The sequence below is a fragment of the Lithobates pipiens genome, unplaced genomic scaffold (genome assembly GCF_037356315.1).
Source record: "Lithobates pipiens isolate NorthernLeopardFrog02 unplaced genomic scaffold, aLitPip1_a1.2 Scaffold_13, whole genome shotgun sequence".
In the NCBI taxonomy this organism is placed as follows: domain Eukaryota; kingdom Metazoa; phylum Chordata; class Amphibia; order Anura; family Ranidae; genus Lithobates; species Lithobates pipiens.
Window position 1 is genome coordinate 331,383,051 of NW_027507718.1, and position 22,458 is coordinate 331,405,508.

Below are 22,458 nucleotides of genomic sequence, written 5' to 3' on the forward strand. Positions count from 1 at the left end.
TGTTGAAATTATGTCTCATGCGTAAATGCACCTCAAAAAGGTGCATCGCGTTACGCTCATACAAAACTACCCAGGAATCAGGCTAAACGGCAGCTTTTCCCATCAGGGCTGATTACCCTTAAAGCGGAGGTCCACCCTAAAGTGGACCTTCCGCTCATCGGAACCCTCCCCCCCTCCGGCGCCACAATTGGCACCTTTCAGGAGGGAGGGGGATGCAGATACCTGTACAGTACAGGTATCTGCACCCACTTCCGGGATAGCTCTCTGCGGAAAGGGGCGTAGATTACGCCCCTTTCCGCAAGTGCCCCGCTGCCTGCTGGGAAACACACAGAACCCAGAGGCAGCGGGGACCGTCCTTATTGCACAGCGCGACTCGCGCATGCACAGTAGGGAACCGGGAAATGAAGCCGAAAGGCTCCATTTCCTGATTCCCATACCCAAGATGGCGGCGGCAGCACTTGAGAGACGATCTAGAGATCATCTTTGGGTGCCGACATCCCGGGCGCGCTGGACAGGTAAGTGTCACTATTTTAAAAGTCAGCAGCTGCAGTATTTGTAGCTGCTGGCTTTTAAAAAAAAAATAAAAATAAAAATAAAAAAAAAAACGGCGTCCTGTACACCAAGGTACAAAAATGTACAGGTATTGCAAAATCTTCATCATACAATGCAGGATACCAGGACTCTTCAAAAACCATAGGACATTCCCAACCAATAAATGGAGGAGGGGAAAGCCAAGTTAGCTAACCAGCCACAACAAGCTTAAGTAAATACCTTGCTACAGGGGCAACAGCGGAGACTGAACAGCAGCCAACGCTTTGGGAGAAATGTGAAACAGAACGTAGGCAGTTCCTCTCAAAGCAGCTCAGACACCAGGAATTGTATAGGCCCCAGAACCTTATTTCAACAGACAGGGCTTAGGGAGATACAGAGACTCTCCATGAAGAATAAAAAAAAAACGGGCCAATTGGATGGGCATAGAATAGGTGGATGGGAGTAGGAGTCGTCGTCTCTAGGGGGACTTTCCTGTAAGAAATTAGAGAAATAGGGAGATGGGTTCCCATGGAGACATGGAGTAGCTATAGATGTCATACCCGACTAACAACCCTTAAGGGGATAAGGGACAAAATTATGTGCCACCCGACAAGGCATAGCAGGAAAAAAAAAAAATCAGAGGAAAGGAAAACACTGGTCTTCAAGCTAGTCTGTCTCCAAGTGGAAGAGGAGCCCAAGGAAGGGGACCGCTATTGATGGAAAACAGTAAAAAGGAGGATCGAATCTTATAATTGCCCCCCCTGGAAGGGAATCCCTCTATTTACAAAGATAACCAGGTGGTCCTGTAGGAGTCCCAGGATGAGGAATAATGTTGTGCAGTAAAATGCTCCACAAGAAGCACAAGGTGTTTAGAGATATTAAAAGGGTGTACAAGGTCGATCTGTCAAAAGCATACCCACATCAAGATAATATATTAGAGATATATAGATAGATAGATAGATAGATAGATAGATAGATAGATAGAGGGACAAGTAAGGAACTCAGCGTGAGTTGTTTTTTTTATTAGTCCACTAGGTGGAACTGTTTTCTGAAAAAATACCAAGCAGGAGAATCATCTTGCATCCAAATGGAGATGTAGAGAGGCAACCAACATAAGGATGGAATGTGCAAACATAGGATATCCCAGTTAGTAAGGATATTAGGAAATTGGCTGTCCAATGTAGGACTTCTGATATTTATCCAGACAGATATAAATGTATCTGGGCACCTAGTGATAAAAACGTTTTTTGTCCCTTAGTATTACCCAACTGCTGAGTTATAATATCAAAATCCGGTATTGATAATTTAGCCTACTGTGGGCTTCTTGACTATTTACTAACACTTGCAGGGCTTTAAACTTGCTGTTTTTAGTGGGGATTTTGCAGGCGCTCAGATCTGAGTGCTCAGCCCGATTTACCAGTACAAAGCACATCAAGACATTTCACCGCATCCCTGTGCCTTCTTGATGAGCTCACACGCTACCTGCACTTTTCCCTACTTGATCAGCACCTACTCTGCCCTCTGTTTCTCCCAGTGATCTATGGTCAGCTGTAAAACCCCTTGTTCTCGTGATCACCTGCTATGATTAGCTTAAACTTTGCCTCCTTTCACTCCACCATCTCATAACACACTGCTTCCTCCATCTGCTTCCTAACCCATGTTCAGCTGTCACTCTGCATTCTTTTCATTTTCTCACAGACCATAATCAGTTCCTGCTTGTCCCAGTGGCCTCTAGTCAGTTCAGGAAGTTGCAATTCCACACTCAGCATATGCTGGAGTTGCAAAGATATATACATCAGAAGGCTATATGAAACTGAAGGCTTACTTTGCATTTGTCTCCTACAGAATACTGCATGCCAGCAGCAATGGTGAAATCCATCCGTTGCTGATCTATAAACACAGTAAAACAGTGCACTCATAAAAATTTGAACTCCTGTCTGTTGGAAAAAAAAAAAAAAAAAAAAAAAAAAAAAAATTCCCTCCTTGTACTTGAACGGTTACCTGCTCTTTTTGTCTAGGGGATAATATTAAATACTTAAAGTGGTTGTAATAAAGTCACATTTATAAATGACTTGCAGTCCCTCTGTTTTAGGAAGTTAAACACTACAGTGTGTCCATTTTCTTTTATAAATTGTAACGTTAAATACCTTTTTGCACTGCACCGCTGTCCTGTCAAGTTTCCACCATCACTCTCCTTCCTGATCTAAGGGAGTACAGTAGGAGGGGCTGAGAACACATTATCTTTCAGCGGCGATGTGCAAAAGCTATTTAGAATTCAAAAAAAAAAAAAAAAAAACACAAACACCTGACACACTGTACTTTATATATTCCTAGAACAGAAGGTACAAGTAATTTTTTTTTTAGACACTACTTTACAGCCACAGGGGAATAGGCAGGAGGGGAGGACATTGGCTCACAACACTGACTACGGAAACAACAAGACAATATGTAGAACATATGTAATTTATATGCAGATATTTTATGTAACTTGTTATGAAGAGAGACAATAGCTTCAATCAAGAGACCTCTGCTTACCCCTTTGTGACTTCATCCAGACCTCATACTCCACGTTTCTAAAAACTGCTGGATTAAGCGATCGAAGGACGGCTGCTGACACCATTGAATTACTTTCCATGATATGTGGAGGCTACAAAGTACCAAAAATTGTATATAAAAAAAAAAAAAAGGTAATCCAAAACATTGTTAAATATTGTACAGTAGCACATCTGAAGCATACCTTCCCATCCTTGTGAGGTTTAAATCCATTCACACCAACAAAATTCACATTATCTCCGCAACTAGAGGAAATTATTATATTATAATTAGAATTCTTGTTCCAAAGTACTTCTAAATATAAATAAAATGTATTCTTTTATTTTTATTACATTAACAAAATGCGTGAAAAATACATTATATACTGTATTTAAAGTAAAATTCCAGATTTAACTTTATTTTAAAATTGTTCATTTGGGCCAAACTGGCCCAAACAAATTATATCCATTACAGAACAATGAGATCTCTGGAGTGAATAGACTGTAGTAGCATTTGCTACAGTGAGCCAACAGCATCACGGGCAACTTACTGTCTGATGCGGCAATTGAAGAGTCAAGCTGAGAGCTTCTCTGCCATTGAGAAGGGGCCTTGTATTTATAATAAAAAGAGCAAAACTTCCTCTGATTGGCCAAAGAGGCAGGCGTGTGATATTACGATTAGGAGGGAAACATCCAACAAGGTAAATGAGAACAATCCGAGCCAATCCAGAAGAAAGCACTAAATCATTACTTAGCTGATCCCAAAAGGAAGGAGGAGGAGAACTCCATACCCGGAGACAATCGTTCAATCATCTCACCAAGGAGAGTCATCAGGGAAGAACCCTGAAGTTAATACAGTCATAAACCTGCAAGAAGTAGGACACTAACGTCCAAGTCCAGCAGAAAACTCAGGATGACTCATGATTGAAGAGGAAAGAAAAGAACAAACTTGACCAGAACTGGCGAGATTGGATAGAAACATGAAGGGAATGAGGAAATGATAAAGAACCAGAAGACATGCACCTTCCTGCGTTCTGTGAACAGGTATCCCCCCCCCCCCCTTTATACATTGCTGTAATACTAGAATTTTTTCATTAGCTGTTTGTATGTTTTTGATTTTTAGAATTTGAACGCTCATTTGATGTCTTACGAGTATCTAATGGACTGGGACTGCCAGTGCGGCGCATTTCGCACAGTATATGGACCCCCTGGTATTCTACATGGCGCACTGGAGGCCCCCCCCTTTTTTTTCAGGGGGCCCCTCTATTGCGGCCCTTTGGTTCATGGCTATGGGCTGGTGACATTTGTTCACAATCAGTTTGGGCGCGGCGGACCTTCTATGTCGCTGGTGGGCGCCCGCGCATTTGTTTCCCAGATTCCTGATATATATGGAAGAGGCATTTTGTTGTCACATTCTTGTATCTGCTATTTGTTTTTATTGATTCTACTTTTTTGGGTCTGTTTTTCTCAATTGTGGACGTCTGCTTAGCAAGTTTTGTTTATTGGTTGCTATGGCAACTATTGTGTCCATTCGTCCTGTTTTTTGGTCTCCGATACTTGCCTCATGTGTCTCATTGGTTGCTGCGGCAACCATTGTGTACACTTGCTTTGTCGTCCCTCTTTTTAGATTTGGCGTTTGCTGTGTTCTTTTCCGGCAAGATGGCGCTGGTCATGCGACAGGGGCGTGACGTCATCACGCCACTCGTCGCACCCAGCCAGTTTACTTTTTACTTTATTTCCGGCAAGATGTCGCCGGTCATGTGATGGGTGTGATGGCATCATCACACCGTTCGTCACATTGGGGCAGGCCTTTAAAGGCTGGCGTCAGAGGGACGAGCCTCGCCGCTGCTCGGGATGCCCGGCTGCTGCACTGCATGCCTGTGACGCTGGCCTTTCATATTGGAGACTATCATCCCAGGTTTGACACTCTACTGAATAATTTACCCATTTAATGGTTCACTCAGCAGGCATGCTTCATGCTTTTTCTTGTCCGTTATAAATATTTTTCCCATCCTTTGTAGATTCTATATTTGTCTTCTTCTTTCGGGTCCGCTTTGAAATTCTGTGGCTCCACCGGTCATAATTTTGCTTATTCAGGTATGTCTGCATCATGGTTTCATTATGAACCTTCCCCCCCCCCCCCCCTCCCTTACCTTTTTTTGGATGGATTGACTATTTCCAAGTTACATACGAATTAATTCGCCAACACAATTATAATTGTATAAATGTTTTTTTTTTCCTTCTCCCCAGAATTCAAGCTACCTTAAGCAAAGCCCTTTAGCAGCAGCAATGGTGTTGACTCTTTGCCCCTCATTCGGGAATTTGTATGAATGCCATTTGGCCCACTTGTCGCTGAGCACATGCTTGCATTGGTTTATATTATCCTTATTCCAGCAGCTTTCTCATAATTTGACTTCTTGATGGTATGTCCTTGTTCAGTACTGTATGATGTATGGTCCTAGATTGTAATGCACTCACTTGCAATTTTATTTATAATATGTATTTTTGATCTTATACAGTGCGAATCCATCCGATTGTTGCCCCTAAGGGACTTCGTCCCGAAAGGCGTTGGGCACTGCATAGCAATTATATGCGAGCAGCTGTGGGAGCAGACAGTCCCATTACTTTCAATGAGGCTGCCTCCAGAAACATCCACTGGAGGTTCTCGCATGCAAACACTGTTGGGCATAGTCATAAGTGTGAATGTAGCCCAAAGGTCATTGAATTAAGTTCAAATGAGGAACTAAGTTGGTATACATTACCTACAGATGACTGAGAAGTTTCTATGCTGAACCCTGGAGAAGCCAGACCTGGACAGATCTTACAGGTGTTGAGCCCTTCATGCCCTGGGTATTATACCTGCTAGGGCCCCAAGTAGCGGCTCTCCTAAGGGTCCATTTGAGTGTCCCACAGTGTGGGTACCAAGAAAAGGCCCTAAGGTCCCTCGGGTTGAGAAAAATCCAGAGATGGGGAAAGGTCTGATAATCTGTGCAGTGGCGAGTGGTAGATGTTAAGCTGCTGAAGAGTGCCAGAAGCAATGGGTTGGCCTTTGAGTTTAAAAGGATGTGCGCTGCACCTGGATGGCAGAAGGGCAAACTGCCCAACAACCCTCTAAGGATTAAAAACCATGCCCCTGCTTTATTTCCCATCATACCTTTTGGGCAAGTTTTTTTCAGGACTTCTGTCCCATGTTGCCGCAGCAAGGTACATCACTTCTGGTTTTATCATGCTGTTCGTCCACCCTGCTGCCTTCTTGGACCCATGTCTCCCCCAGAAGATGGTGGGACCATTCAGAAAGAGCTGCACAGTAAGAAACAGGCTGTGTAGCCACAAGGCTTCACTTCCCGTTAGTAAGGATGCCAGCGCTTGCACCCAGAGCCGATGGACAGGTCAGCTTTGGGTGCTGACATTGTGGGCTCCCTGGACAGGCAAGTGTCCTTATATTTAAAGAAAAAAAAAACAAAAAAGCGCAGCAGCAAAAGTATTTGTAGTTGCTAACTTAATATTTTTTCACCCAGACTGGATCTCTACTTCAACCAGTGTGTTTTGTGTATTTGTATGCGTGTGAGCACCATATGGCACACAGGTTTAAAGCATTCTAACAAGCCATTACAACTGAAATGTTAGGCTGCAGACTTATGCTCCACAAGCTTTATTAGAAAAGGTTTCACTCCAGGGCGTGACTTAGCAATGGCTGAGTGAAGACGTGTTTCTGAAGAGCTTCTGGCGAGTTTATGGCTTCCCCCTGCCTACCGTGACCAAACAACAGCTTTTCACCCATGTGTATATGGCATGCCACCTACTAAAAAAAGTTACAGAACAGGCCCCTCACACCACAAAGCAGGATCCAGCGATACTTCCGAGAACCACAGCAGGCCTCGCCAGGTGCCATTGTAGCAGCTCCACGTGCATTCCGCATGGGGGACAGCGCCACTACAGCCCTGTCCAACCCCCTTACTCCCTTCTCCGGGAAGACATGACCGGCCCCCTCACAGTATCCAAGCCGCCTGGAGGAAGACCTCCGCGCCATGCTGCAGGCCCTCATCCTCCGCATAGAAAAGACAGAGCACAAAGCAGAGACACGACAGAAATAAAATTTGAGATGAGCTCCCTCACTGACTGAATGGACACAGGCAAGGCCTCGATACACTCAATGGAACACGTTAGCTCTGGAATGTTCCCAGGCCTCCCATGCTATCACGGCCATGGACATGCAGCTCCACCTGGATGAATTGGAGGACTGCTGCCGCTGAAACAACTTGCGGCTGCGAGGCCTCCCAGAGGATCTGGCAGCGATTGTCACAGCCATCTTCCATAGGCTAATGGAAGCTCCGCCGCTGTCATTGGAGTTAGACGGGGTACACAGAGTCCTCGGGCCTAAATCATCAGACCCCACGATGTTCTCTAGTAGTAATGGGGATTCTGAACCCCCTTACATTGTCCCGTCCCGTCCCCCCCCCCCCCCCATCAGGGGGGTTCACAGTGGAGAATCACTCTAGACCTAGATGTCTGGTGAGGGGACCAGAGTTAAAATTTCACCTCAACCTGTGTGGTCCGTATGTTGCACATGTTCTATATGTACCCGTTATATACAGTATCTCAAAAAAAGTGAATACACCCCTCACATTATGTTAAATATTCTATCTTTTCATGTTACAACACTGAAGAAATTACACTTTGCTACAATGTAGTAGTGTACAGCTTGTATAACAGTGTAAATTTGCTGTCCCCTTAAAACAACTCAACACACAACCATTAATGTCTAAACCGCTAACAAAAGCGAGTACACCCCTACATGAAAATGTCCAAATTGGGCCCAATTAGCCATTTTTCCCTCCCAGATGTCATGCGACTTGTTAGTGTTACAAGGTTTCAGGTGTGAATGGGGAGCAGGCGAGTTAAATTTGGTGTTAGTCGCTCTCTCGCTTACTGGTCACTGGAAGTTCAACATGGTACCTCATGGCAAATAACTCAGAAGTTCTAAAAAAAAATAAAAAAATTGCTGCGCTACAGAAGGATGGCCTAGGCTATAAGAAGATTGCCAATACAATGAAACTGAGTTGCAGCACAGTGGCCAAGCCCATACAGTGGTTGAACAGAACAGGTTCCACTCAGAACAGGCCTTGCCATAGTTGACCAAAGAAGTTGAATGCACATGCTCAGCATCAAATTTTCTTTGGGAAATAGATGTATGAGTGTTGCCAGCATTGCTGCAAAGGTTGAAGGGGTGGGGGGTCAGCCTGTCAGTGGTCAGAGCATACGCCACAGGTTGCATTAAATTGGTCTGCATGGCTGTTGTCCCAGAAGGAAGCCTCTGCTAAAGATGATGTAAAAGAAAGCCCACAGTTTGCTGAAGACAAGCAGACTAAGGACATGGATTACTGGAACCATATCCTGCGGTCTGATGAGTCCAAGAGACAGGTACTTGGTTCAGATCATGTTAATCGTATGTGGTGGCAACCAGGTGAGGAGTACAAAGACAAGTGTGTCTTGCCTACAGTCAAGCATGGTGGTGGGAGTGTCATGGTCTGGGGCTGCATGAGTACTACTGGCACTGGGGAGCTACAGTTCATTGAGGGAACCATGTACTGTGACATACTGAAGCAGAGCATGAACCGCTCCTTTCAGAGACTGGGTTACAGGGCAGTATTCCAACATAACGACCCCAAACACTTTCAGGAGGACCACTGCCTTGCTAAAGAAGCTGAAGGGAAAATTGATGGACTGGCCAAGCAGGTCTCCAGACCTAAACCCTATTGAGCATCTGTGGGGCAGTCTCAAAACAGAAGGTGGAGGAGTGCAAGGTCTCCAACATCCACCAGATCTGTGATGTCATCATGGAGGATTGGAAGAGGACTCCAGTCAGAAAGATGTGAAGAACTGGTGAACTCCATGCCCAAGAGGGTTAGGGCAGTAAGAAAATAAATGGTGGCCATCGAAAACATGACACGTTGAGCCCAATTTGGACTTTTTCACCTAGGGTTCTCACTTTTGTTGCCAGCGGTTTAGACATTAATGGCTGTGTGTTGAGTTGTTTTGAGGGGACAGCAAATTTACACTGTTATACAAAGCTGTACATTCACTACTTTACATAGTAGCAAAAAGGCAATTTCGTCAATGTTGTCACATGAAAAGTATAATAAAATAATGACAAAAATGTGAGGGGTGTACTCACTTTTGTGAGATACTGTATATTTACATGGCCTTTCAGTATTTGTCCATGTTTATTTCACAACCTCATCACTCACTATAGTCAGGGTGGCCGGTGAGTTTCTCCCCGGCTGTTTCTAACCACACTCCCACATAGACCAATGCTTGATTACCAGTCTGGTATTAGCATTGTATTGCTACAATCTTAGTCTCCCTCCTGGTGGTTTTCTCCAAAAAAAAAAAAAAAAAAAAAAAAAAAAAAAAAAAAAAGTAACCTGCCCTTTTCAGCTCCGATCTGCCCTAGGGCCCCACAGCCATGCTCCAGTACTGGGCTTCTACTTTGCCTTCCACAGTCCACACCCCTCTGTTCCCATTGGCTGGGGAGAAGCTGTGAGCCATTTCCTGAATGGAGAGGAGCACGAGTCGAGAACAGCCTAAGATGACAGTCTGAGCTGTGTGCTGGCAACATGGAATGGTAACAGAGCTCAGCGAGGCAGTAGGAGAGTGCCGTCCTGTAACCACGATGGGACCAATGTCACTGGTGAGGTATGACACTGCTCAGTGTCTCCTAGTCCCCAGCTGGGATTCTCTGTACCCACCACCCGGGGATGTCTACTTACCCCCCATTCCTGACATCTGAGGAAAAAAAAAAAAAAAAAAAAAAGGAGACACTTTCGGGAGGTGACCTTTCCCCAATACAGAGAAACCTTCAGAAATTGCTAAAACAAATCCCTTAACACCTCCTCAGGGGACCCCTGAAGGGCTGCAGGCTCCAGATTGTGTCACATGGCTTTTCCCTCTCCAAGTTGCCCCCGCCCCCCGTGTCCCCTGACCACCCTGCATGCTATGCTCGGCTGCTGAGCTCCTTTCCTGTTACAGCACTCTATACTGTTCATCCGCCACAGGGCTGAAATCACATTCCTTTACAACACAGCCAGTCATGATCTGCACAGGGTGCATCTGCCTACTGCAACTACACTGTCGTTCCAACCAGAGACTTTCACAGGTCAGAACGGCAACATAAAATCCAAATATACCCTGTGAAGGCTGACAGGCTGTGTGCAAAGGAATGTGATTTCCGCCATGTATAGTGGGGGGGCGGGGGGCTGTATATAGTGCTGGGATGGGAAAGGAGCTCTGCCAAGTGACCTGCCAGGGGTCCCTATCCTCTGATTCTCCAGGAGTGATCCCTGTCCTCTGATGTAAAGATGAACTCAAAACTCTTAAGCCACTGAGTATGTTGGCGTGTGGTGGATGTATCTGTATGTACGCTGGAAGTAGTGGGGTGGGGTGGGGCAGGTCAACTTTTGCATCGGGGTCCACGAGTCTCAAGCTACTCCTCTGACAAATATTCTAGGATTGACTATTTTCTAATCTTGCACCTCCAACTGCAAGCAGTCCGAAACTCCTCGATCGGGTCTATCACTTGGTTGGCTCACAATCAGATACTACGCACTAACCGAGAGCCTCACATCCAAGACAAGAACTTGGAGGTCGAGTGAAAGTCTCCTACAAGAAGAGGTGCTCAAGCACGTTACCAGAGAATTGGATTGTTATTTCCAGACTAACGACACACTAGACAGCAAGACTGGCATTGTGTGGGAAGCACACAAGGCAGTTATCTGGAGTGCACATTAAGCACTGATCCCGACTCAAAAAACACACTACAGCTGACCTCCCTTCTTGTTGACTTAAGCTCGGTGGAAGCCAGACAAACCCCTCTGACAAACTCTTTAGAGACAGAACTCCTGATACTATGGAAAAAAAAAAAAACGATCACTTGTATTCCTATTACAAGGAATGTAAACATCCCTTGTAATAGGTATAGTGCGTGACAGGTTCTCTTTATGACATGTGGGGTCTCTCTTCCAGCCAGCAAAGACCAAGATCAAAAGGGGGTGGGGGGGTGGGCCTGGGCCTCCAAAGGGGGGACGGGGACGGCGACATTTGCATCTTCAAAAGGGCCACAAGTGGGGTCCAGTGCCTGAAGGTCACTTCCAAGCAAGCCCCACAATTACTAGTCTAGTAGGGTCTAGATACAGCACTCCAAAGTCAGGCTGAGGAAGGAAAAAATTCAAATAAAATCTAGCAAAAACTGTTTTGACTTTTCACCTTAAAGCTGAAGAAAGTACGTCCATCCTTCTAGGACCCTAGCTGGGTAGGATGGGTTATCCAGGGCTGATTTTTTTTTTTCCCATTGTGTCTCCCCCTTGTGTGTACCTCAATAAAATGAGAAATAAATCCCTTTCAACTCTCCTGGAGAAGCTGCATTCAAGTGGCAGCAGATAAGGTTGCGTGAACTTCAGATCCCATAACCAAATCATACCTCAAAAAAAAAGTGGCGCTCACCGATTATTAAAAAAAAAAAAAAAAAAAAAAAAAAAGTATACACAAAGCTATGCAATGCCTTTACAGATGTCCATACCTAGCTGCATCATCGCCTCCATCAGATCCTGAACCATCACCATCAATGATTTCAGCTTTCCAGTCAAATACTTCTGTTTTCAACATATCTTCTGTAACGTTGACCCCAAACACTTTTTCATAAAGTAGCTCATAAATTATAGCTGAAAAAAAAAATTAAAAAAATAAATAAAAAAAAAGGAAGAAACAAAAAACATATTACATAGTACAATTTTAACAACTGGTCACGATATTGATTTACTTTCTAAATAAAACTCTGTTCAGTTTGGAAAAAAAAGCACCTGTCGAGGAACGTCAACACCTGGTTATACTGCCAAAGGGTAACCGATTAAGTCACTGTTTTTTATTCAATAAATGCAAGGAATGTTTTTAGTGGCTAAACTTGCCAAAGCCATGGCTCGGAAATGTTCAGTGGTAGATTAACCTCCCGAGATCCGCGTTATTACAGGAAGACAGCTACAGCTGGATCTACATTGCCGGGACGATGTCTATTGACGTTGTCCCCTTTAATGGCTCCTCGCGTGCACGCATCAGGGAAAACCTGTGTCGGCCGTGTCCCCTGGACAGAGCCAATCACAGATCGCTGTAAACGCCAATCACAGTGGCCATTTACAGTGCAAACGCAGCCTCCAATTAGAGATGATCTCAAATGTAAACATTTGAGATCATCTCATTGCCGGATCTCTCTCCTTACACAGAGACAGCGTGTGAGGAGAGAGAGTGTGAAGAAGCTTGTTAAAAATACAAAGTGCCCAAACAGTGCCCAGTGACCCATCTAGTGCCATTTGTGGCCACCTGTGCGCAGCAGTGTCCATTTGTGCCATCAGTGCCTGTCTGTGCCACCTCAACAGCGCCCATCTGTGTCACCTCAACAGCACCCATCTATGCAATCAGTGCCCATCTGTGCCACCTCATCAGTGCCCACCTGTGCCGCCTCTGTGCTGCTTCATCAGTGCACATCTGTGCGATCAGTGCCCATCTGTGCTGCCTCAGTGCACATCAGTGCCACCTCATCAGAGCCCATCAGTGCAGGCTTAGCTCACACCTGTGCAGTCTCATCACCACCAGCAACCAACCATGTCTAAAAGAGGCTTTTTGTCCGCTGAGGGGGCGTACCAAATTCTTTCCATGGCCGATGAGAGCAACGGGGAGCTCTCTTTCAGATTCCCTTTCAAATTCGGATTCTGAAGCCGACAAATTATGAGCCAGTCCTCAGTAGTGAAACACTGAGTGAATCAGAGGAGGAAGATATCCGGCCCATGAAACAAAGGCGTTCTAGTGAGGAGGCAGTGCCATCCACCAGCACCGCAGTGCCATCCACCAGCACCGCCATCCACCAGCACCGCAGTGCCATCCACCAGCACCGCAGTGCCTCAGCAAGAAAGGCCAAGTACCAGTGGGGTGTCATCTCAGCCCCAAAGGGTTAGGACCCATGCCAGCCTTCCCTATGCCCTTCAGAACCCCTTCTGGCTTCCTCCCAATTCAGGAGAGGCCAATGTTCCCCCTTTCACTGCCCAGCCAGGAGTCCAGGTGGACCCGGAGAATTTTACCCCAATACATTTTTTTTTAATTTTTATGGAGGACATGTTGGCGTCAATTGTGGCCCAGTGCAACCTGTATGCACAACAATTTATTTTGCAAAATCCAACATCTTATTATGCCTGTCCCTACGAATGGAGAGACCTAACAATGGAGGAGTTCAAGTTTTTTTCTAGGCCTCACATTTAATATGGGACTCAAAAAAAAATAAAAAATCAATTGCGTACCTATTGGTCAACCCACCCCCTCCACCACATGCCGCTCTTCTCCGCGGTAATGCCCAGAACCAGGTATCTGATGATCATGAGGTTCCTACATTTCAGTGACAATACCCAGTGCCCTCCCCGAAATGACCCAAATTACAACAGGCTTTACAAAATTCGTCCAATACTTATTTTTCAGAAGCATTCTCCAAATTGTTTACCCTGGAACACCACATGTGCTTAAAAATAAGCAATTTATCCCCAGCAAAAGGGCCCGCTATGGGGTGAAGGTCTACAAATTATACAACCGAGCCAAAGGGTACATATTCCTTCAGTGTACGAAGGGAAGGACACCCAGCTGCAGCCCCCTAATTGTCCAGACTACTTGGGATCCAGCGGGAAAGTTGTTTAGGACCTCATATACCCCCTACTGGATAAAGACTACCACCTGTATGTAGACAACTTCTACACATCTCTCTGCCCCTGTTCCACAACCTTCACTGGAAGACGACGCCAGCATGTAGCACTGTAAAAAGGAATCGGAAGGGCTTTCCTCAAAGTCTTGTCAATAAGAAGTTGAGTAAAAGAAATGGCAAGTCTGCGAAACCAGGAGATTCTGGCAGTGAAGTGGAGGGACAGAAGGGATGTATACATGTCTTCTATCCACAATGATACACTCGTGGAAATCCCCAGAAGGAATGGCCCCATAAAAAAAACAAAATGCATTTATGAATATAATTTGTTCATGGGGGGAATAGACTTCAATGACCAAATGATGGAACCATACCTTGCCACAAGATGGACATACAATTGAAATAAAAAGTAGCAATTCATTTTTTTCAATTGGCCATATACAATTCCTATGTCATTTACCGCAACTCCACCCAAAACCCCAAACGCTTCTTTGGCTACCAGGAGGAAGTTTTCACTGCCCTTAAAACAAGGCTCGAATTTGCTGAACGATCGTTTTAGACATTATATCTGTAAGTGCGCATTTGTCTCACATTCGATTAAAATTTACTTGGGTTTTACACTATTGTGAGTTTTATTTTTTATGTAAACCGGTGAGAGGGAGTGTACTTGGAGGCGAACGGGTTCCAGAGTTCTTTTTTCATCCATTTGTGAAAACCCTGGACTGGGGGAATCAGTCATCCGCTCTGCATGGTTCTCTATAATAAGGAACCATACACCTTCGGTAAGCGGCAGTAATATCTGTGGTGGAGGTTGTGCACGGTTCACGTTTGTTCTGGATATCTTTGCTGTCACCATATCACCGTGGAATATTTTGAAAATAGATATTTCTTATGGACTTTATGGACACTTTGATATTTAATGTTATTTTTTTCACATATATTGATGTTTTATTCATTTTTTAAGCCAATTGGTCATGTGATGTCACATTGTTTCTTTCCTTCAGTTGAATGTTCACATCACATTAGGATAATCTATTATTATTGATGGTGTCTTCACTGGCAATATTGATGTATATCCGTTATTTACATTTAATATAATTTTATTTTCGGGCACAGTTGAGATTAACTAAGCAGTAACTTCCTAGAGTTTCTCACTAAGATTTTTTTTGTTTATAATTATTAATTTTATTATTTTTTTAGCGCAGCCCACATATTATTGTGCACAATGTCTTTCCCAACCAGGCCTCTGCATAGGTGACTGTTTTCGCCGTTACCATACTTCAATAAATTATTAGTGAAGTATGGTAAACATAATCCTCAGTTCCTGCCTTTATACACCTTCACACCCCTTATGCCACTGCCTGCTCTGTAACTGACCCTGGCTTGTTATTCGACCACTCTTATGCCTGCTGATTCTGTACATATCGCTGCCCGATCTGGAACTGACCCTGGACTGTTTGACCATGATATTTACCTGCCTCTTGGACTGATCTTGTATTCTGCAAATGGGCTAGTGGGATGCAACACAGGGGTCGCACATATGCGAGGGGCTCCAGAATAGTTTTTCTGTATGAAGAAAACTATTTTCTTTGTTTTTTCATTCCTAGATTAGGGTCTGGAGACTTCAAAAGAGATTTGGGTGGGAGCAGCCTCTACCCCTATCCCCATTCTGTCCTGAACGAGGCTCTACTTCTGTCTGCTGCCTGTAGGACTTACTGCCGTCATGCTGCACTGCCCACACCACATGAACCTGCCCACTACCAGGACCAATATTTTTGGCACTGCTGACAATATCTCTGCACTGACCATGGACAGTATATGGACACTAACCCTGCCTGCTGCCTGAAAAACTGTGTTCGCTGTTGCTGACCAAGTCCCTGCCTGCTGCGTGGACCAGTGCTATCCTCCTTTGGACAAATGCGCTTCTAAAACCACAAGTAATCTTTTCTTTACCCTCTGCTCAGCATAATGTATTTGGGGTTGTAATTCTTGGTATGTGCATGCTATGTGTCCCTGGAACGCCTGACTGTGTTCCTTCTATGTGGCTAGGCTGTGTAAACGGTTCACACATGTGGTATTGCCATACTCAGGAGTAGTAGAATGTATTTTAGGGTGCTATTTTTGCTATGTAAATGCTATGTGTTGGAAATATCTTATAAAACGGACAACTTTGTGTAAAAAAAAAAAAAAAAAAAAATAAAAAAAAAGCGTTTTCATTTTTTTTCCACATTTTCCAAAAGCTTCTGGAAAAAAACGAACCATTCAAAAGACTCATTATGCCTCAGATTATATGTTGGGGTGTAAGCTTTCCAAAATGGGGTCATTTTCTTGATGTTTCCATTGTCCTGGTGTTCCAGGGCCTTCAAAACTGTAATAGGTGGTTGAGAAATTAAATGTGTAATTTATGCTCCTAGAATGCCTGATGGTGCTACTTCAATGTTAGGCCTCTGTATGTGGTCAGGCTGTGTAAAAGTCTCACACATGTGGTATCGTTATACTAAGGAGGACTAGCAGAAGGTATTTTGGGGTGTTATTGGTGGAATGCACATTCAGCGTGAGAGAAATAAGCCATTACAATGACAATTTTGTGAAAAATAAAATAAAATAAAATCTTAAATTTTGCAAAGAATTGTGAGAAAAAAAAATGACAACGTCAAAGAACTCACCATGCCTCTTACTGAATGCATTGGAATGTCTACTTTCCAAAAAGGGGTAATTTGGGGGGCATTTGTACTTCCCTGGCTTGTTAGGGTCTCAAGAATTGCGATAGGCCTCAGTAAATCAGATGTGATCTTTTTTTATGATTTGCACCAAGGCTTGTAGACTCTATAAATTTCACACAGATCACATAATATGAACTAATTTGGGTTATTTTTTACCAAAGATGTGTAGCAGTATAAATTGTGGCCAAAATGTATGAAGCAAAATTGCCAATTTGCCAAATTTTATCACAAAAACGAAGAAAATGAATATTTTTTTCAAAGTTTTGGGTCTTTTTTCATTTATAGCGCAGAAAATAAAAACCCAGAGGTGATCAAATACCACCAAAAGAAAGCTCTATTTGTATGAAGAAAAAGGACAAAAAAAATCATTTCGGTACAGTGTTGCATGACTGAGTAATTGTCATTCAAAACGTCAGCACTGAAAGCTGAAAATTGGTCTGGGCAGGAGGGGGGTTTAAGTGCCCAGCAAGCAAGTGGTTAAATCTGTGGCCAAAAACTTACCTGGATAATGCTTAAGGAGAAATCATCAGAATATTGCAGGATAAACAAAAGCGCTTCAAGATAGTTTGGACTCTCTGGCAGTGTTACTTTTGGAAGCAAAATTTGATTCAGTTTTAGTCTTAGGAAAAATGGCATTTTAGTTCCGGTCCCATTTTAGTCTTCTGCAAGTGTTTTAGTCGTATTTAGTCAACTAAAATCTAATGGGCGTAGTTAAATTATGCATTAAGCATTTCTCCACAGTTTCCAAACTCATTATATACTGCTGCTGGAGTAAAAAATGGAATGTGTTATTAAATGGTTAGGTTTGAACTAGTGGTGCACCGAATGGGTTTTTTGGTGCCGAAACCGATACCGAAAATGAAAAATACACTAGGCCGAAAACCGAAACAGCACCGATACGAAACATATTTTGAAAAAAATATTTTTATACAGGAGATGGCCAGAGACTGGGGACGTGGTACAGGAGATGGCCAGAGACTGGGGACGTGGTACAGGAGATGGCCAGAGACTGGGGACGTGGTACAGGAGATGGCCAGAGACTGGGGACGTGGTACAGGAGATGGCCAGAGACTGGGGACGTGGTACAGGAGATGGCCAGAGACTGGGGACGTGGTACAGGAGATGGCCAGAGACTGGGGACGTGGTACAGGAGATGGCCAGAGACTGGGGACGTGGTACAGGAGATGGCCAGAGACTGGGGACGTGGTACAGGAGATGGCCAGAGACTGGGGACGTGGTACAGGAGATGGCCAGAGACTGGGGACGTGGTACAGGAGATGGCCAGAGACTGGATGTGGTACAGGAGGCGTCCCCCATTGCAGGCCAGTGTGCCTGTGTCCCATTGCAGCCAGTGAGCCATTTTGCAGCCAGTGAGCCTGTGTCCCATTTTGCAGCCAGCCTGTGCAGGGAGGAGATCCGCCTCCACCACCTGTTTGATCACAGCGCACATTTCAATAGCTGTGTGTTCCCGGCCGCGCGCCATCACAAACAGCCCCTCCCCCTTGTCCGGGCACTTTGATAGACAGATCATCCGTCCAATCCTGCGGATGATCTTTCCAAGTGCCCGGACAAGGGGAGGGGCTGTGTGTGACGGTGCGTGGCCGGGAACACACAGCTATTGAAATGAAAGCTGTGTTGTTCCCGGCGCTGTGATCAAACAGGCGGCGGAGGCAGCTCTCCTGCGCTATACCCCCCATGATGGGCGGCACCAGGGGCGGGGCGGAGCCCTGCCCCCACCCAGGCCACACCCCATTTTCGGCTCCATTATCGGCCGTTTTTCTTTCTGCAAATTGCCGAAAAGGGCATATTTTAGGCCGATATGTTTTGGCGGCCGAAATTTCGGTGCATCCCTAGTTTGAACATGCACTACAGACACAGATTTAGTCGTTCTACAACGTCTTTAAGTAAAACCGTTTTGTCAAGAACATTGCCGTTTTGACAAAAGGGCAACGTAAAAATTCCCAAAAAACCCCCCCAAAAAATAAGAACTCTTTGCGTGACTGTCATACAAACAGTAAAGCATCCTGAGACCATTCATGTGTGCGGATGGCTGCTTCTCAGCCAAGGGAGTGGTGGGCCCACTCAAAATTTTGCATAAGAACACAGCCATGAATAAAATGGTACAAAAACATCCTCAGGTTCCGAGAACAACTTCTCCTAACCATCTAAGAACAGTTTGGTGATAACAATCCCTTTTCCAACATGATGGAGCGCCTTACCATAAGGCAAAAGTGACAACTAAGTGGTGTGGGGAAGCGAAAACAAAAAAAAGAAATTTTGGGTCCATGGCCAGGAAGCTATCCAGACCTTAATCCCTTTGAGCACTTGCGGTGGACCTGTGGTCATGGTCAATCTGACCTCAAGAGGCTGGTGAGTGAACCAAAAAAAAAATTGCATTAACTTAATGTAATTGTCAATAAAAGCATTTGACATTGTTGTATCTTGTAATGCATTCCATAAGTATCAATCTGACAAATGTCAGGTCATGTATACCAGATACATCTGGACAAAAAAAAAAAAAAAAAACACTGAAGCAGCACTGGCAGACATTGTCAAAATTAATATTGGAGTCATTTTGGCCATAGCTGTACGTGGCCAAGTACAGCACACACCACACAGGCACAGCATAATAAACCAATACTTGAGGGTAATGCTTATTTCTACAAGAAGAACAAGTTTACAGTTCTAATTCTCAGATACAGTTAAAGAAAGTGCACAGTCTACAACAATGCCATTAGTGTGTGGATGTGCTGGATTATAACAGTCACCACATTATCAACTCACTCTCTCAGCATTCGCAATGACAATAGAGGTAAATATCACACTAAAAGACTACTGGGGTAAGGACTAGAGGTCGATCGATATATCGGCCGATATTTGGCGTTTAATTGGCATCAGCAGATTGTGCTGATAAAAAAGGCCGATTATATCCTCAGCCGCTACTTCAGTGAAGTGACTTGTTTCCTCTCTGGGCAGTCTGACAAGAAAAAAGCAAAAAGAGATACAATGTTTACACTTATGAATGAATTGATCTCTGTGTGTAGAGTTCTCAGTTTAACCATTTAAAGACTAAATCTTCTATTTTTTAGCAGAGACCCTAGGGAATAAAATAGCGGTTGTTGCAATATTTTATGTCACATGGCATTTGCGCAGAGGTCTTTCAAACGCAATTTTTTTGGGGGGAAAATAAATAAATTAAAAAAAAAGTAAAAAACAGTAAAGTTAGCCCATTTTTTTTTCTTCCAAAAGTTTTGATTACCTGTGTATGTATGTATGTATGTATATCTCTATATCTCTATATCTCTATATCTCTATATCTCTATATATCCTTGCAAAAGTATTCGGCCCCCCTTGAACTTTTCAGGCTTCAAAACATAAAGATATAAAATTTTTATTTTTTGTGAAGAATCACCAACAAGTGGGACACAATTGTGAAGTGGAACGAAATCTATTGGATTTTTGAAACTTTTTTTTAACCAATAAAAAAATGAAAAGTGGGGCGTGCAAAATTATTCGGCCCCCCTTGCGTTAATACTTTGTAGAGCCACCTTTTGCTGCGATTACAGCTGCAAGTCGCTTGGGGTATGTCTATCAGTTTTGCACATCGAGAGACTGAAATTCTTGCCCATTCTTCCTTGCAAAACAGCTCAAGCTCAGTGAGGTTGGATGGAGAGCGTTTGTGAACAGCAGTTTTCAGCTCTTTCCACAGATTCTCGATTGGATTCAGGTCTGGACTTTGACTTTGCCATTCTAACACCTGGATACGTTTATTTGTGAACCATTCCTTTGTAGATTTTGCTGTATGTTTGGGATCATTGTCTTGTTGGAAGATAAATCTCCGTCCCACTTTCAGGTCTTTTGCAGACTCCAACAGGTTTTCATCCAGAATGGTCCTGTATTTGGCTGCATCCATCTTCCCCTCAATTCTAACCATCGTCCCTGCTGAAGAAAAGCAGGCCCAAACCATGATGCTGCCACCACCATGTTTGACAGTGGGGATGGTGTGTTGAGGGTGATGAGCTGTGTTGCTTTTATGCCAAACATATCGTTTTGCATTGTGGGCAATAAGTTCGATTTTGGTTTCATCTGACCAGAGCACCTTCTTCCACATGTTTGGTGTGTCTCCCAGGTGGCTTGTGGCAAACTTTAGACGAGACGTTTTATGGATATCTTTGAGAAATGGCTTTCTTGCCACTCTTCCATAAAGGCGAGATTTGTGCAGTGTACGACTGATTGTTGTCCTATGGACAGACTCTCCCACCTCAGCTGTAGTTCTCTGCAGTTCATCCAGGTGATCATGGGCCTCTTGGCTGCATCTCTGCTCAGTCTTGTCTGAGCTGAAAGTTTAGAGGGACGGCCAGGTCTCGGTATATTTGCAGTGGTCTGATACTCCTTCCATTTCAAAATGATCGCTTGCACAGTGCTCCATGGGATCTTTAAAGCTTGGGAAATCTTTTTGTATCCAAATCCGGCTTTAAACTTCTCCACAACAGTATTACGGACCTGCCTGGTGTGTTCCTTGGTCTTCATGATGCTCTCTGCGCTTTCAACAGAACCCTGAGACTATCACAGAGCAGGTGCATTTATACAGAGACTTGATTACACACAGGTGGATTCTATTTATCACCATCAGTCATTTAGGACAACATTGGATCATTCAGAGATCCTCGCTGAACTTCTGGAGTGAGTTTGAAAGTAAAGGGGCCGAATAATATTGCACGCACCACTTTTCAGTTTTTTATTTGCTAAAAAAAGTTTAAAATTATCCAATAGATTTCGTTCCACTTCACAATTGTGTCCCACTTGTTGGTGATTCTTCACAAAAAATAAAAATGTTATGTTATATCTTTATGTTTGAAGCCTGAAATGTGGCAAAAGGTTGAAAAGTTCAAGGGGGCCGAATACTTTCGCAAGGCACTGTATATACATACACACATATTTTTTATCTAAATTATACATACAAGTGAACTGATTGGAGGTTTGTTTTGTTTAATGTTTAAATGTAAGAAATTTTCTGTATCACTTATTACTTAAGGTTGCTTTCACACTGAAGCAGGCAGGTGTTGACAGTAAAACGCTGCTAGTTTTAGCAGCGCTATTCGGCTGCTAGCGGGGCACTTAAAACCCAGCTAGCGGGCGAGGAAGAGGTTAAATGTGTCCGTGAAGCACCGCTGCCAATTGGATTGCATGCAATTCGACAGTGGTGCCCATTCATTTCAATGGGCAGGAGTGGTGGAGGAGCGGTATACACCACTCCAAACATGCCGCTTACAGGACTTTTTTTTTTTTTTTTTTTTTTAACATCCTGCCAGTGCATAGCCTCAGTGTGAAAGCACTCAGGCTTCCACACAGACTGCAGGGGAGCCATTTTGCAGGCACTTTACAGGTGCTATTTTTAGCCCAAAAGCGCCTGAAAAAACGCCCCAGTGTGAAAGGAGTCTGTTAGATTTTATGAGATGAGGAGGGGGGGGGGGGTAGGAAAAATTAAAAAAAATCAGCCTAACATATCAGCCCAAAAATCGCCATTATATATCGGCCACCACGATTTCTAAACATCGGCATCGGCCAGAGAAAAGCCCATATCGGTCGACCTCTAGTAAGGACACCGGCGTAAGGTAAGGCTCAAAGGCTGCCTTTTTTTACTATTAGCATTAGTGATCCCTTTTTCCTTTCTCATTAGTGTGATATTTACCTAGATTGTCAAATCCACTTCCACTTCCTGCTATAGTTCTTCTACCACATCATCTTTTTCAGACAATTCCTTTGTGGTAAGGGCGTAGTATCTAGTGTTCTGTTTAAAGTCATCAAGATGGCTGAGCAGATCAAAGAGGGCAGGGACATGGTGTCACTCTGGAGGGTTTTAGTATGTTCTGCAAAAGGCAGCAGTAGGTCATGCAATGTTGTGAGCTTTTGCCATTCACTAGGGAGCAAGCTGTCCCATCCC

General features: G+C 44.0%; 1 protein-coding gene across 1 annotated transcript in view; it reads right to left on the minus strand.

Annotated features, from left to right (window-relative positions):
• Positions 1–22,458, minus strand: part of OTUD4 (OTU deubiquitinase 4) — a 99,313-nt gene that overhangs the window by 36,486 nt on the left and 40,369 nt on the right. The window contains exons 7-10 of the mRNA XM_077476980.1: positions 11,638–11,779; positions 3,269–3,329; positions 3,067–3,178; positions 2,357–2,421 (exon numbers count right to left, since the gene is read on the minus strand). Of these exons, the coding sequence (XP_077333106.1) occupies positions 2,357–2,421; positions 3,067–3,178; positions 3,269–3,329; positions 11,638–11,779 (380 nt within the window). The remainder of the gene's footprint in view (positions 1–2,356; positions 2,422–3,066; positions 3,179–3,268; positions 3,330–11,637; positions 11,780–22,458) is intronic.